General features: G+C 36.4%; 1 protein-coding gene across 9 annotated transcripts in view; it reads left to right on the top strand.

Moving 5' to 3' along the window:
• Tcf12 (transcription factor 12) overlaps positions 1-14,701 on the top strand; it is a 271,626-nt gene that overhangs the window by 95,979 nt on the left and 160,946 nt on the right. For 7 of the 9 annotated variants that reach the window (XM_076926247.1, XM_076926244.1, XM_076926250.1 and 4 more), the window contains exon 4: positions 992-1,065. In XM_076926247.1, coding sequence (XP_076782362.1) covers positions 992-1,065 — 74 coding nt within the window. Of the gene's footprint in view, positions 1-991; positions 1,066-8,864; positions 8,927-14,701 lie in introns of all 9 variants that reach the window. The other 2 variants (XM_076926253.1, XM_076926251.1) reach the window with 1 other exon arrangement.

The raw sequence follows: 14,701 nt of genomic DNA, 5'->3' as shown, positions 1-14,701 counted from the left end.
GCCTGACTCTTGTTCAGTTTCCTATAACTTCAGCTGACTCCTCCACACGCTTTGGACTCTCTCAGGTTCTCACAGGAGTCTTGGCATTATATCTACTGAACACTGCATTCTCACCTACATTACAGACGACTTCTATGAATAATCTGAAAGAGTTTCTAAACTTAGTAACTTCTAACATCTATTATTTTTCAAGTAAAAAAGGAAAGAAAACCAACATTGATATTTATTATAGAAAGTAGCTTAGAAAGAGCTGGGGAATACAGACTGTTTCCAGGAAACAGATGAAAATTCTGGATTTTTAAATATAGAAAACATAGAAATAACTGGATTGAAACATAATAAATTACCAATTGAGAGTTACCCAGTTTTTCCTGGGACTAATAGAAAGGTGAAAGTATAAAGCCTGCCATCAGAAAAAGATGATGGTAATTGATCCTTTATCCCTCTTTAGGAACAACCTTTATTTTGCAGTTGCATTGTGGGTAACAGCTTTGAAGAGATAGAATTGCTACCCATAGGATTATTGGAATGCACTCTTATATCACTGTGGTTAGTTTGGGATAGCTAATTTGACACTCTATGTTCCGTTAAGAATATTAATTCTCTAATGTGATAGAAACACATGTATTAAACAGAATATTACTTGGCTAGCTTTGTTTTTATGGTTGAAGACCTCAAATCGTCATATTTTCATATATGGAAAGTTTGTGGAGAATAGGTAGAAAAATGGAGACACTTATGTGAAAAATCCATTTGAAAGTCTCCAAAGAAATATTTTAGTTCTGAAATGTCATGATATACAGAGGGGGAATAATAGTGAGAGTAACTCTGAAGAAACTACCTTGCTACATGCTTCTGAGGCAAGGAATGAGATATAGCCAGTTCACAGTGATTCTCATACCACCATGTGAACTACATTCTCCTATGCACTATCTTAAACATCCTAAACTTATCTTTAGAATTTATATTGTCCACTGTCATCTTTCCTTAGGTATGGATGAGCGCGGAGGAACAACATCTTGGGGAACAAGTGGTCAACCAAGTCCCTCCTATGATTCATCTAGAGTAAGTTTTCTTAAGTCTTGGTTACAACTGTAAAGATTATTAGGCTGAGTAAATGATTTTTTTTCATAAATGAACTTATAACAACAATTTATAAAATAACAATAGTAACAGTTTGTTATTTTATAACAAATAAAGATTATCTTATTTTGTGGAAATATGATAGAATGCACTGCCTTCATCACTGATTTAATCTCCTGCCCTGCTTTTGAGGTTTATTACATTTCTATACCTGAAGAAATATTTTTGGTGTCATTCAGATCTGGTTTGCCTATAGTGCTCTCCTGTGATGCTGGAGGAGCTCAGAGGACCCATCAGTTGTTCTCTCTACCAAATTGGTATTTCTTTGTGTGTTACTTGTGTCAGGAGATGGTAGTGACTTTTAAAGCTCCAGCTTTCAGCTTCCTCCCCAAGCTGAGTTCCAGAGGTTATCAGTTATTCATCTCTAGAAACCATGTCAAAATAGATGGAAAATACAGCGTTTCTTAGTTGACAATAGAAAATAAGACTAACTTTGTGTTCTACACACAAAAGGGTATAAAGATTAGGGCTTTTTCCAGCAAGAAAATTAAGCAAAAATTCCTGGTAAATGTTTGAAATGGGACCAGAGACAGAAAATGAAAGAACTATAAATGAACATTTTGCTCCCAGCCATTTTAGTGCACTGGTAGGGTTCTGAAGTGGGATACTTTCCTAAAAGACTGTATGTTATTCATGTTTAAAAGGCTTGACACAATCTGTTCTAGATGAGGAGAAATTTCTTTGGGCTCATAGTTTAAAGGTGGGGAAGGCTTGGTGATGTTGATGCTACAAGACTGGCTCCTGTCAGTGTGACAGCTTGCTTACTTCTCAGCTGATCAGGAAACAGACCTTGGGGCATGGTAGGACTAGACTCTAATTCTCAGGCCTGCCTTCCTTCCCTCATTTGCTACAGTGAGGCCCTACGTCTTAAAGGTTCTAATTTCTAGAAACTGTGATAAGGTTCAGACACCTGAATCTGTCAGGGTTATTTCATATGCAGACCATAATGCTATATGTAAATGAACAATGAATCTCTCAGAGCAAACCAAGAGAAGATGGACAAACATACATAAAGTTTATGAACATTTAGCTCTTAAAGTATTTTAAAGAGTGAGTAGAAAGAAAGCAGCATGCAGTTCAGGCTTGTATGTAATTGGGTTGCTTGTTTTTGATATTGTTCTGTCAATATCAAAATGCTTCTGAAAACAAGAGATTTTGCTGTTTTCTTAGGCCCGCTCTATAAATGTGTTGGGAAGGACTATCATTATTTGGAGGAAAGCATGGACAGATGCTGACTGTCTCTACTGACATTGAGGAATCAGTGGCCAAAATAGCTAGATGTCATGACGTGAAGTGCTCTGTCAGGATTTAGATTTTACTGCTGATTTCTGGACACATTTTCATATCTTGGATTTCTTAAACTGTAGATGTTCAATTTTCTTTTAATTCTGAAGAGAGTTTTTGATTCCCTGTACAATATTTGAGCTTATATATTTGAAATTGCAGTTTTCTATAGAAGGAATTTATAATATAGTATATATATGTATATTTGAAAAATTTTCTTCAGAGGCTCAGGTGAGTGTCTTAGAGTGCATTAAGTGATTCTTTTGTAGTTTATATTTACTTTACTTTCAGGCTTCTTGAATTTTTTTACTTGAATATTAGATGGGATTTTAGGAAAAGAACATATAACAATGTATCCAAGCACTTATCAAATTGATCATTCTGACATTTTATTTGCCTCCAGTGATAGCACTCAAAGAAAACTCTGCTGTTTTTGCTGTTTGATCTGTAGGTCACATGAGAAAGCTGTCTTCTACTCTGAATGTATTTATTAGCTTATTTTTAGTGTAAGTTGTGGTAGGGAAAAGTCAAACTGATTGTGTGGTTAGCCAGCTTCCCCTTTAACCCACGCACATTCCCAGGAACCCAGCTTACTGCCCTTAAACATCTTCTCCAGAACTAGAACCGTCACTGCAGCTAAGCTCCTTTTATATGTGTCCTCTCTAGGTCTTACCAGATCTGAAAATTAGCCCACACAGTCTAGAGGCAATTAAGTTTCTGGTTATTAGAATTACTCAAAGAAACCCATTAACAAAGAGTTTTTGTGAGGGAGATACTGGAGCAGACAGTATACTTAGTGGTAATGTTACAAGAATGATCGATGTATGTATTGTTCTTAGTCTTGAGACCTTAGAGGGTGGGAGCACCACTTATGTGTGTGCTCTCATGCCTTCTCTTTGCCTGTGCATTTTTGATGCTTTGTCTGTCTGCGCAGAACAAACACACAAACATGAAAGAAGTACTATGATATGTAAGATCCAGTTTTAAAACTTTGTCAAAGTTGAAGCACCAGAGGTGGACAAGATTTAAATATTACATAGTGTAGACCTACAAGAAATATAGGCAACAAGTTTTTATACATCTTTTTATCCTTTCGTACAAGGAATATTTTCTGGGTTTGAGATTGTACCAGGTATAAAGGCCAGGAAATTGGATTGTTCTAGTTGAGTGCTGTGTTAATGATTGTTCGAATTTCAGGTTTTCCCCACTCTTTACTCTCAGTGTTATTCTGAACAGGATATTTAAATTCATTGTGTTTCACTCACTTGTAAAAAGGGATTGTTGATAGCAACTTTATGAAATTGTTAAAAGGATTAAATGGAATGGTCAGGGTCTGATATGCACTGTTCTATGAGTGTCTTTATAATTCATCTTATAGAAGTTTGTGTCTAATCAAATAGAAACAAATGAATGCATTTGCAAGAGATGCTGTCTTATCTAATAAAGGAGAACGTTTGCTCTTTTAGTAATTAATAATAAACATTTTTCCTTTGGAACTATAACAAATATGAATAACATCAATTTCCCTTCCCTTGCAATTATGCATAACTGTCTTGGAAAAGCACATCTCTTCCTGTCAAATGATGGGTTAAAAGTTTTTCTTTCTGTATAAAGCAATGTTTTATGCATGATAGGTGTACTTAGTTAAATATAATCAAAATTTGAAAAATTGATTGCCTTAACAGTATACAAGGAACAGACAATTAAGGAATGCTGAGAGTTGTAGAATAATTCTTCCCTAGGGAAAAACAATTGGCTATCCAATACCTGATGATCATCACTGAAGAAATAACATATGAGGAACATTATAGAGACTGAGCAGGTTGGTTTTAGGAATGTATATATATGCTTATAACAGCTAATGAAAAAAGAGGCCATGAATTTGAATGAGCAAGAAGATGTATATGTAAGAGTTTGAAAGGAGGAAAAGGAAGGGTGAAAATGATGTCATTATATGATTGTATAGAATTTCAAGAATAAAAAAGTTAAAAAGTGAATTAACAAATTTTTGTAAAAAAAAAAAAGAACAATGATGAAAACTGTGAGGCTCATAATAGATGATAGTCTGAGTGATGGGAACAGCTGTTCATGGTTTTAACTGAATTTCCTCATAGATAGGTCCCAGACTTAAGAGACTTGCATAGTAGACCGCAGGAAAGTCACCCTACTGGGTTTTCTTTTCTTTTCTTCTTCTTTTTTTTTTTTTGTCTTCAAAATTATAGTAATATTACACAGACCTTAAAGGGAATTGATAAAAGTGGATATTATAACTATGAAATATTTTATTTATTAATTCAACAAATAAAAATTGTTAACTGTTCTCAGTGATTTGTCTCTATCAAATACATTAAATGCATTTTTATGGTTCTATGTTTCCTGATATACAAATTCTGTTTCTGAGATGTGACTGATACATGGTTCTGTAGCTCTTTTAAGTGACCATGTTGTTAGGTTTGCCCATTTTTGTACATACTGGTACCCAGCCTAGCCCAAGTTCTACTATGGTTCCTTAGTGATTTGTACCTCATACGCTGCAAGAGATGCAGAACTTTCCTGCTGATTTTATATATGTGTATGTATATGCATATGTGTGTGTGTATGTTTGTATATACTTTTAGATAAGAGACCAACTACTTTAGTGTTTACTGTTGGAAAAGTTTATATAGCAAACAACTAATTTCTATATGTTATGAGCTACTATGAGTGGGCTTATATTTTTAAAATCATAAGCATTTTCCATGTAAAATATTGCTGTTGAGTATTTATGTATTTATTTGATATATATATATATCCCCATCCATCCATCCATCCATCCAGCCAGCCAGCCATCCATCCATCCATCCTTCATTGGCTTGAACTGAGTTTGGGTGCTTCTAAATTTCCCCAGGTCCCCCGCCCCCTTTCTGTATTGTGCTTTGCAGAACAAAACAGTCATTTGCATTTTGCTCTTTTTATTTCCTCAGCTTTTATCTAATCATAGAATTTTTCACAACTGAAAAATGTGTTAGCTGCTATCATTTACCCTGGTTTTCAGATGATAAATCAGGTTTGGAGAGTGTGAAGGTATAGCTTTGCAGGAGGCCCACTGTTCACACGAGTAAGGCTGTCCTCTGACTGGTCAGAGACTGCCTGTGGCCTGACACTTTGATGCCAGCATCTCTCAGTCCTCTTGCCTTGCCTCTCAGCACTTCCAGATTCAAAGAGTAGTCCTAACATTTCTGTCATAACTTTGAAGGGAAAGTAGAAAGTTAAAACAAGAAAGGGGATGTGTGGGTGGTCAAAAAACAATTTGGGACATGATGCTTTCTAGCCAACGAGGAATGTGGCTCAGATGGTGGAGTGCTTTCCTAGCTTTTTTGAGGCTCTGGTTTCGATATTTAGCACCACCCAAACTGCATGTGGTATCACCCTTTTGAGATTATCACACTTTGGGAAGTATAATCAGGAGAATCAGATAGTCAAGATCAGATTGGGCTATATAGCAATCTTGAGGCCATTTTGATTGAGAGATGGGGAGAGGAGGGAAGAGGCAAGAGGGGAGACAGGAGAAAGAGGAGAGGAGGAAGGAAGGGAGGAAGACAAAGAGATTCACATAATAAAGGTAATGTGTAGTGAGTCAGACTCATAATTGCTGAATTGATCTAGCTGTTAGGTGGGAGTGTCAGTTTCTATTTCTGACACAACTTACACTTTTCATTGTGATACTGAATGAGTTAATTTTCTTCATCTCAAACTTTCTCTTTTTTTTTTTTTTCAACATTGATAGAAGTGGAATGTCAGTAATAAGGGCTACATCACTACCCTTCCAGCCTGTGCTGATAGTGCAGAGCGGATATGTGTTGATGGGTTGGGCTTAAAAAAAAGTCCTTCAGTTATTTGATGTATGTGACTTAGCACAGAATGATCCCAGGGACTTGTTACTCGTCTTTTTGGTTGTGAGCCTAGCCCTTACTGGCTGAACAATTTCTCCCAGGAGCCCCAGGGACTTTCTCCTAAGGCATGAGTAGTAGGCATGTTTTGAATTCTGTAGTACTTGCTCTGACTTTTGCTTCCTTATAGCAGTGTGTTCACTGGGAGTTGAGTGTACGCAGAGCACTAACAGTGTTCACGTTATAGAATGCTAGTCACAAAGAGTGTTGGATAGAAAGAAGAATATAAACTTAGCAAGAGTTTGCAGTTGTTGGTCTTGCAAAGTTTGTGTACAAAGCCATAGACTGTGTAATTTGGATAAAGGGGAGAAGAAAAACTACTCAACTAAAATAAGAATACAGTTTTCACAAACAGTGATAACTAAAACCAATATATAAGGTTATCAGGTTGAAGTTGATGTTATTTTCTCTTGAAGCTTCTGTAGTGTTTGTGCCAGATGAGGCTGAAGGGAACTTTAATTTTGTTTAGTGCTCTCTCCATTCTTAGCTGGCATTCAATATCCTTTTCATTCATGTAGGAGAGCTTGGCTAAGTGCCACTTAGTAGATTGTGACCTAGATATGGGATAATAGAGCCTTGGCTATCTTCATGTACTGTCTGTACAAAACACACAGAGGTCATTTTGACCTCACTAGGGTTATACTGGCTAGAGTTTTGGATTGACCTGGTTAGGTTTACAGGTCATAGAAGCCTTAGTAGTTGTTAGTAGAGAGAAGGACCTTGCTTCTTCCGCTAGAAACAGTGTTATGAGAAAACCCCATTGCAATAAGAATATTAAATTTATAATGTCCCTCAATACTAGGAATTGAACCCAGGGCCACATATATACTAGGTAAGTGTTCTACTATTGAGCTATGTCCCCAGCCTTTTATTTTCAAACTTCCTATTTTGAGGCTGGAGAGACAGCTCAATGGTTAATATTTGGCAGCTGTCTCAGGGCACCTGAATTCAGTTCCTAGCAGCCCCATCAGGTGGCTCAAAAACACTTGTAACTTGAGTATAGGAGGTCTCACAGCCTCTTCTGGTCTCTGAAGACATCTATACATACATATGTGGCATATACTCAAGACAGACAGACAGAAAGATAGACATTGTCATCACCTCCTCCTCGTCTTGGTCCTCCTCCTTTTTAAAGTAAACTTTTTTTTTTCCCCTGATGTAGAATCTTTCTAAGTTGCCCACTCTGGTCTTGAATGTACTATGTAGCCCAAAGTGCGTCTTAATATTTACAGTCCTCCTGTGTCACCTTCTTAAGTAGCTGGGATTATAGGCCTGTACGGTCACACCTGACTTTGTTTGCTTTTAAGGAATTTTTCTGGCATGCCCCCGACTCCCACTTTTGAGATTCTGCAGGTGGTAAATGCACCAAATTTTTGGAGTGCTAAAGGTGAATAAATGCATGTTTTAGAGTTAAGGAAGTATGCTTAGAAATAGGCCATATTTGCCTAAAAAGTTACATCTTAAAGCTTCTAATTCTTTTAAGGCAGTAAGATTGGAGGTATAATTAGGTAGCAAATAATTAACTTCTAAAATAATTTTATTGCTTCTCTAAATATTTGTTACTTTAAATAATTTCATTGGCTAGAAAAAAGGTAATTTAGGAAGAAGTGTTGAATAGGTTGAACAAGCATTTCTATGAATAGAATTGAAAGAGAAACAGCTTTCTTGAAATTTGGAATAGTGTGATCATAAAGACAAAGGCCTCCTCACCCCAGGATCACTAAATTCAGTAGATAGAAAAATCTCTGTCTTTAGGTGATTAGTAGGTGAATGGTGTAGTAGTAGGTAACTACTATTACTAGGTGAATGGGGTAAGAGAAGTAACTTTTCACTGGGAAAAATGTAGTCTTATCTTTCTGTGAATAGATTGAATTAAAAATGGCTTGTATATCGGGAATAGCACTCTAATGGGTCCAACATGAAATATTAACAAGAAATAGGACGATCTAGGAAGATTAACTATATAGATCTGCTTATGATAAAGTCATACTTGGGTTAGGGAAATAGGAGCCAGACTACAAAGTAATGGAAACAGAAACAATTTACCAAAGGGGGTTAGTGCTTGTGGAATAGCTGATAGGACTAGGTAGCTGGGGAGCTATGAATCCTCTAAACTGTTTGCTGCTGCAGAATGGTAACTGTAGATTTCAATTCTGCATAGTTTTTAAGGCTGTAATAGGTTTGCTATTTTTTGTGTGTTAAAAAAACTATCTGATTGATTAAAAACAAAAAAAAATGTTTTGTTTTTTTTTTTGTGTGTTTGTGAATAAAAGGCTAAAAATAGCTTTCCTTCCTTGTGTCCATTTGTCAGGACTTAGATAGTTGAGCTTAGTGTTACCATCTTCCCTATAGCATGGAAGATGTATCCTTGAACCTGTTTACAATCTGTTCTTTTTGTATTTTGAGGGGGAATGGTATATAGATTTTATGGTGAATAGGAAGTTTAAATGCACTAATTAGAAAGGACACACAAATTTTGAAATAGTATTTTATGCCTCTTGATCTCAGGTACAAAACAGGAGATGAAGCAGTTAAATAGCAAAGCAAGACAGAAGGGACAGAGAATTAAAGTAAGTCTTTTCTATGTATTGCATCTGTGTTCCCATTAATCTCTGTTTTGTTACGTAACTGCTGCTTCAACATGTTCTAGATGTGAAGAAAGTTATGGGTGAGAAAGGGTGTATTTTAAGGCTAGGTTAAGTGAGTCTGGGGAGTAATTGTGACTCTTAGTGCCATTCAGGGAATCATTTGCCTGAACTGAATCTGTTCTTACTTAAGAGAAGGTGAATTATAAGATGTAAGCATCTTTAAAAGGCTGCAGCATGTTATGTAAGCTGAAAGAAATCACATAGCTTTAAATTGCCTACCATTTTAAGACAACCAAACTGTCTCGTTTCAGTCTACCCATTCTTAGAGCAAACCAGTTGAAACTCAGCTATCGATTTTTCTGAAAAGCATGTTTTTTGTCAATTTGTCACCTCGTGTAAGTTTCTCGTGTAAGTCTGTATGTCTCTGTACAATCCTTGTCAGGACAGATTGATCTTCACGGTTCTCTCTACTAGGGTTTTTAGGCTTCATAGCTAACAAGTGGATGAATGAGGTCTAGGACACTAGGAGAGCAGTAGTCTAGCTCTGCCAGCTAGGAGGCTGGCTGCTGGGCCTTTGTTTAGTCTCCCAGAACACCCACCTAACCAGAATTTACCAGGTGGCCCTCAAGTACATTTCAACTTAGTCTTTGATAATCAATCCCCTTTTGTAATTGTTCAGCTGGATCTTGGTAATCTCTTTAGTGTTTCTTTAGTTTAGTGATTTCTTATTTGTGAAAATATAATGTAGGATAGATTCCAGATGAATATATTTTTATAACTTACTTTATAATTAGCTTACTTTTATTAAATTGTTAAGAGTTCCTGTTTATCACAGTCCAGTTCGCAGACTTAACTTTGCTATGTGATTTCTTAGGTCTTCAAGAGTATCACACCAAGAAGCCTTTTTAAAGATTCTTTTCACTTTGGAGGTGAGGAAATTAAGGTTTTAAGAAGATAGATTAACATTTAGGAATGGTAACCAGGCTAGCTGTCCATCTCCTTTTACTGTGTTGATTTGTCAAAGTGTGTGTGAGGACATAAAAAGCTTCCATCCTTAGCTGTTTAGGACTTTAAGGAACAACAATACTTTAGAAATTTTAAGGCCATGCTACTACCAACATTTATTCTTTTTCTTTTTTTATTTCATATTCATTCTCCCTCCCCCTCCCTCTCCCTCTCCCTCTCCCTCTCCCTCTTCTCTCTCTCTCTGTGTCTCTGTCTCTCTGTCTCTCTCTCTCTCTCTCTCTCTCTCTCTCTCTCTCTCTCTCTCTCTCTCTCTCTCTCTGTGTGTGTGTGTGTGTGTGTATTTCCCAGAACCTGGGGGAATTGGCTCTGCTCTTTCACTATGTGTTTTGAATGTGGAACTCCAGCCATCAGGCTGGTGGCTTGCACCTTTACTACATCACTAGCCCCACTACCAATATTTCTTACAAAAATTTATTTTATGTGTTGTAAAAATTGAGCTGTAGCACCAATTAAATGACCTGAACAAACTGAGTTCTGATTATTTAGTTTCCTTTGGAATCTGTTAGTGTTTTCTCTCTTTTTATTTCTAGTCACATAAGAAGTTATATTACCCAATCTGAAACAAAGCTTTGTTAGGAACTTTAAAAGTCTGAATGTTCTATTGGAAAGAACTATTTTTGAAGTCCTGGAGTTTGTTCTAGACAAGATGGTGGGCTATTGTGATTTTTAAATCCAACAAGAAGTCCTATAAGTCATGAAAAATTCTATATGAGTTATTGAAACTGGGAAAAGTTGATTTTGTTACAGATCTTGTTATTTGGAGGTTATTGGGGGCAGGGGGATGGTGTAAGTCAGTTTCTAGACTTTTATATTGTTATAACAAAATACAGATTTGTACATTTTAAGAAAAGAAGCCTTATTTCTTAAAATCTGTTTGAAATATGTATGCCATTTGCAAAGTAAGAGTCTAAGAGGAGATTTGAATGCTAGAGGGCTTAGCCTTTCAGTGTTTTCCTTGTGACATACTTGTGTCGTCCCATACTCTAATGGTCATTCTAAAATACTCTTCTTCAACATAGTAAACTGATCCACCAGCTTTCCTCCTGTCAAGTGAAACCATTATTTCAGTGTATTCCAGATTGCATTCAGCTTTCTGTCTCTGTGACAAAATACCTGTGAAAATAGAGGCACAAAGATATATTTGACTCCATAATTTCTTGATGCAAATTGGGATAAGGTATAGTGCCCAAGGATGCACTCTTTTACTTGGGTCCTACCTCCTAGGTTTCTATCTTGTGTCAGTAGTTCAGCAAATAAAGCCCCACCTTTGAATATGACTGATGCAGTAGGTCATCAAGTAACCAGCCTCTGGGACTTGCACCACAACATAGTATAACCAGTATGGTGCTTTGTATAGAGAACAGAATATATTTTTGGTGTTTAGGAAGTTGTTTTATGCTGAAACAATAAAATACCAACTGTCTTATTGGGCAAAGAGTGTCTGAAGCATTAAGGTGTTTTCACTGTGCAAGACCATCAAAGAGTAACAGAGCCAGCAGAGTTGGGTCGGCGGCCTACAAGGCTGGAGATTATTTAGAATGGCTATTCCAGCTTGTTTCTTAGGGCCATTTGCTTGAAAAATTGTTTTCCAGCCTTTTATTCTAAGGTAGAGTCTGTCTTTGTCACTGAGGCAGGTTTCCTGTATGCAGCAAAATGCTGGACCCTGTTTATGTATCCAGTCAATTTGCCTATGTATTTTAATTGGGGGATTGAGTCCATTGGTGTTAACAGATGTTAAGGAACAGTGATTGTTGCTTCTTGTTATTTTTGTTATTAGAGGTGGAATTATCTTTGTGTGGCTATCTTCTTTTGGATTTCTTGGAAGAGGATTGCTTTCTTGCTCTTTCTAGGGTATAATTTCCTTCCTTGTATTGAAGCTTTCCTGCTATTATCCTTTGTAATGCTGGGTTTGTGGAAAGATATTGTGTAAATTTGGTTTTGTCATGGAGTATCTTGGTTTCTCCATCTATGGTAATTGAGAGTTTTGCTGGGTATAGTAGCCTGGGCTGGCATTTGTGTTCTCTTAGGGTCTGTATGACATCTGTCCAGCATCTTCTCACTTTTATAGTATCTGGTGAGAAGTCTGGTGTAATTCTGATAGGTCTGCCTTTATATGTTATTTGGCCCTTTTCCCTTATTTCATTTAATATTCTTTCTTTGTTTTGTGCACTTGGTGTTTTGATTATTATGTGACAGGAAGTATTTCTTTTCTGGTCTAGTCTATTTGGTGTTCTATAGGCTTCTTGTATTATTATGAGCATCTTGTTCTTTAGATTAGGGAGGTTTTCTTCTATAATTTTGTTGAAGATATTTATTGGCCCTTTAAGTTGGGAATCTTCACTCTCACTTATACCTATTATCCTTAGGTTTGGTCTTCTCATTGTGTCCTGGATTTCCTGGATGTTTTTGTTAAGAACTTTTTGCATTTCGCATTTTCTTTGACAGTTGTGTCAATATTTTCTATGGTATCTTCGGCACCTGAGATTCTCTCTTCTATCTCTTGTATTCCGTTGGTGATTCTTTAAGTGATTTTTGTGTTTCCTCTTTAAGGGCATCTACCTGTCTACCTGTGTTCTCAAATTCTTTGAGAGTGTTATTTATGTTTTCTTAAAGTCCTCTATCATCATCATTAGAAGTGATTTTAAATCTCAATCTTGCTTTCCTAGTACTATGGGGAATTCAGGAGTTTCTAGTGTGGGAGAACTAGGTTCTAATGATGCCAAGTACCTTGGGTTACTGATGCTTATATTCTTCTGCTTGCCTTTTGTCATCTGTATCTCCTTAGTGCTACCTGCCCTGTCCCTGACTGAAGCCCGTCTTTCCTATTATCTTGGTTTTATCGGAACTGTGTAGGATGGGTGTTACTACTGGGGTAAGAGCTGGGGCCCAAAATCTGCTCAGTGCTCCAGGCCAGGAGTGACTTCCTGGGTCCTAGTGGGTTCCAGTTACTCCCTGTTTGGAGCAGGCATTGCTGTCTGCTTACCTAAGATAATGCCAGGGTTAGAGCACCTGAGAGCCTTGCTTCCTCTGGGTTCTTAGCGATTGGGGGCAGAGCTGCCGCACGGGATCTGCTCAGTGTTCAGGCCCAGACCGGAAGGTCTAGAATATAGTTTTTAATAAATAGATCTTGTACACTTTCTGTTTAGTTCAGTTAACTGAATATTTTAAAATTCTTTATGCTGGTAGCTATGTTATAAAATTGCATTTTCTAATTCATTTCTAATATATAAAAACTACAAGTGGTTTTTTATCTTAGCAGTGTATCCTTCAGTCTTGCTAGACTCATTTACTTCTTGTATGTAGTGTCTTTTTTTTTTTTTTTTTTTTTTTTTTTAACATTCTGGCGAATTTTCTGTTTGAATACCATTTCACTCATGCCTTGATTTACTAAGGAAATTCCTGTGTTTTCTTAATTCAGTGAAGATATTTAACATAACAGATGTTGGAGCTTTTTCTGTTCCATTCTGTTGGATTTTATTTATAGTGTGTTTTGGAATAATGACTACAGTTATTCTCTAATGTAAAAGTGATCTTATATTATTAGCTGTTATAGCCAATTTTTATGTCTATATATTCAGTTTATTACCATGTTACAGGTTTTTGTGTCTGAGAAATTGTTCTCTGAAAGGGTTTTTTTTTCTTCTTGCATTTTCTTTCTCAAAATTAAGTACCATAATAATGCTAGCCTAAAGTTGAGAAATACTTGCTTATATTTTTGTAAGAGTTTATGCAGATTTGATAATAGGTTTTCTTTAATTTTTGATAGATTTTACTACTGAAGCTAATTTGGGCCTTAATTCTTTTTCAGAGTTTTATTTGTCTGTGGTCTAGAGGTCAGTCAGTGGACACCTTGTAGGCTCTGTGGATCAAACTGAGATCATTGAATTTTGTGGCAAGCACCTTGACCTAAGGCCTGAGCCAAGTTTTAATTTGTCTATAAATAAAGTGTTATGCATGTATTTCTTGAGCAAGATTACTTGACTTGAATAACTTAAGAATTGTGCCATTTGTTATTTCATCTAAGTTACATTTCATATAATACTTATTTCTTTTTAATATTTGAATTAGTTGTCTCTTATTGTGTTAAATTACCACATACTTAGTAGTTTAAGGTGATACATTTATTTCTAATACTTTCTGTAGTTTAGAAATCTGGTACAGCTTGGCTTGGATCTTGGCTTCGGTGTCTCTTGCCATGTCAGATAGATCTGGTAGCTCATTAGAAGGGCTAGTTGGATAATGATCTGCTGTGAAGGTGTGGCCATTTTCGTATTGGTTTTGGTTTTTTGTATGTAGAGTTTCTGGGACCTAGGGTATTCTGATAGCTTTCAGTAGAAATGATCCTACATTAACATGCTGATTACCATTTTACGAGATTTCTTGATGCTAAATAACATGCTGTCAGATTAACTGACTGAATACATATAATCCCTTAAAAGCTAGGTCATATAAGACACCCACAATAGGTTGCTATGAACATGGTACTGCTAGAGCTATTCTTACATTTTCTAATTTTCAATATAAATCAGTTGCTTTAAGTATCCTGCAGCAAATCATGAAGGTTTGTTCTACCCGTTGAAGTACTTTCTGCCTTAATGCTCTCATTTGAAGCTGTACTGACATTTGGTCATCTGTGCTATTTGTGTTTTTGCATAGGAAGTTTAATTTGAAATTTGGCAGGGTGACCAGCCTTAACTTAACATTTACTGGTCCTGCTATCCTGCCCCTTGT

The sequence above is a fragment of the Arvicanthis niloticus genome, chromosome 27, assembly GCF_011762505.2.
Source record: "Arvicanthis niloticus isolate mArvNil1 chromosome 27, mArvNil1.pat.X, whole genome shotgun sequence".
In the NCBI taxonomy this organism is placed as follows: domain Eukaryota; kingdom Metazoa; phylum Chordata; class Mammalia; order Rodentia; family Muridae; genus Arvicanthis; species Arvicanthis niloticus.
Note: the sequence above shows the minus strand (reverse complement) of the source record. Positions and strands in the feature narration are given on the sequence as shown.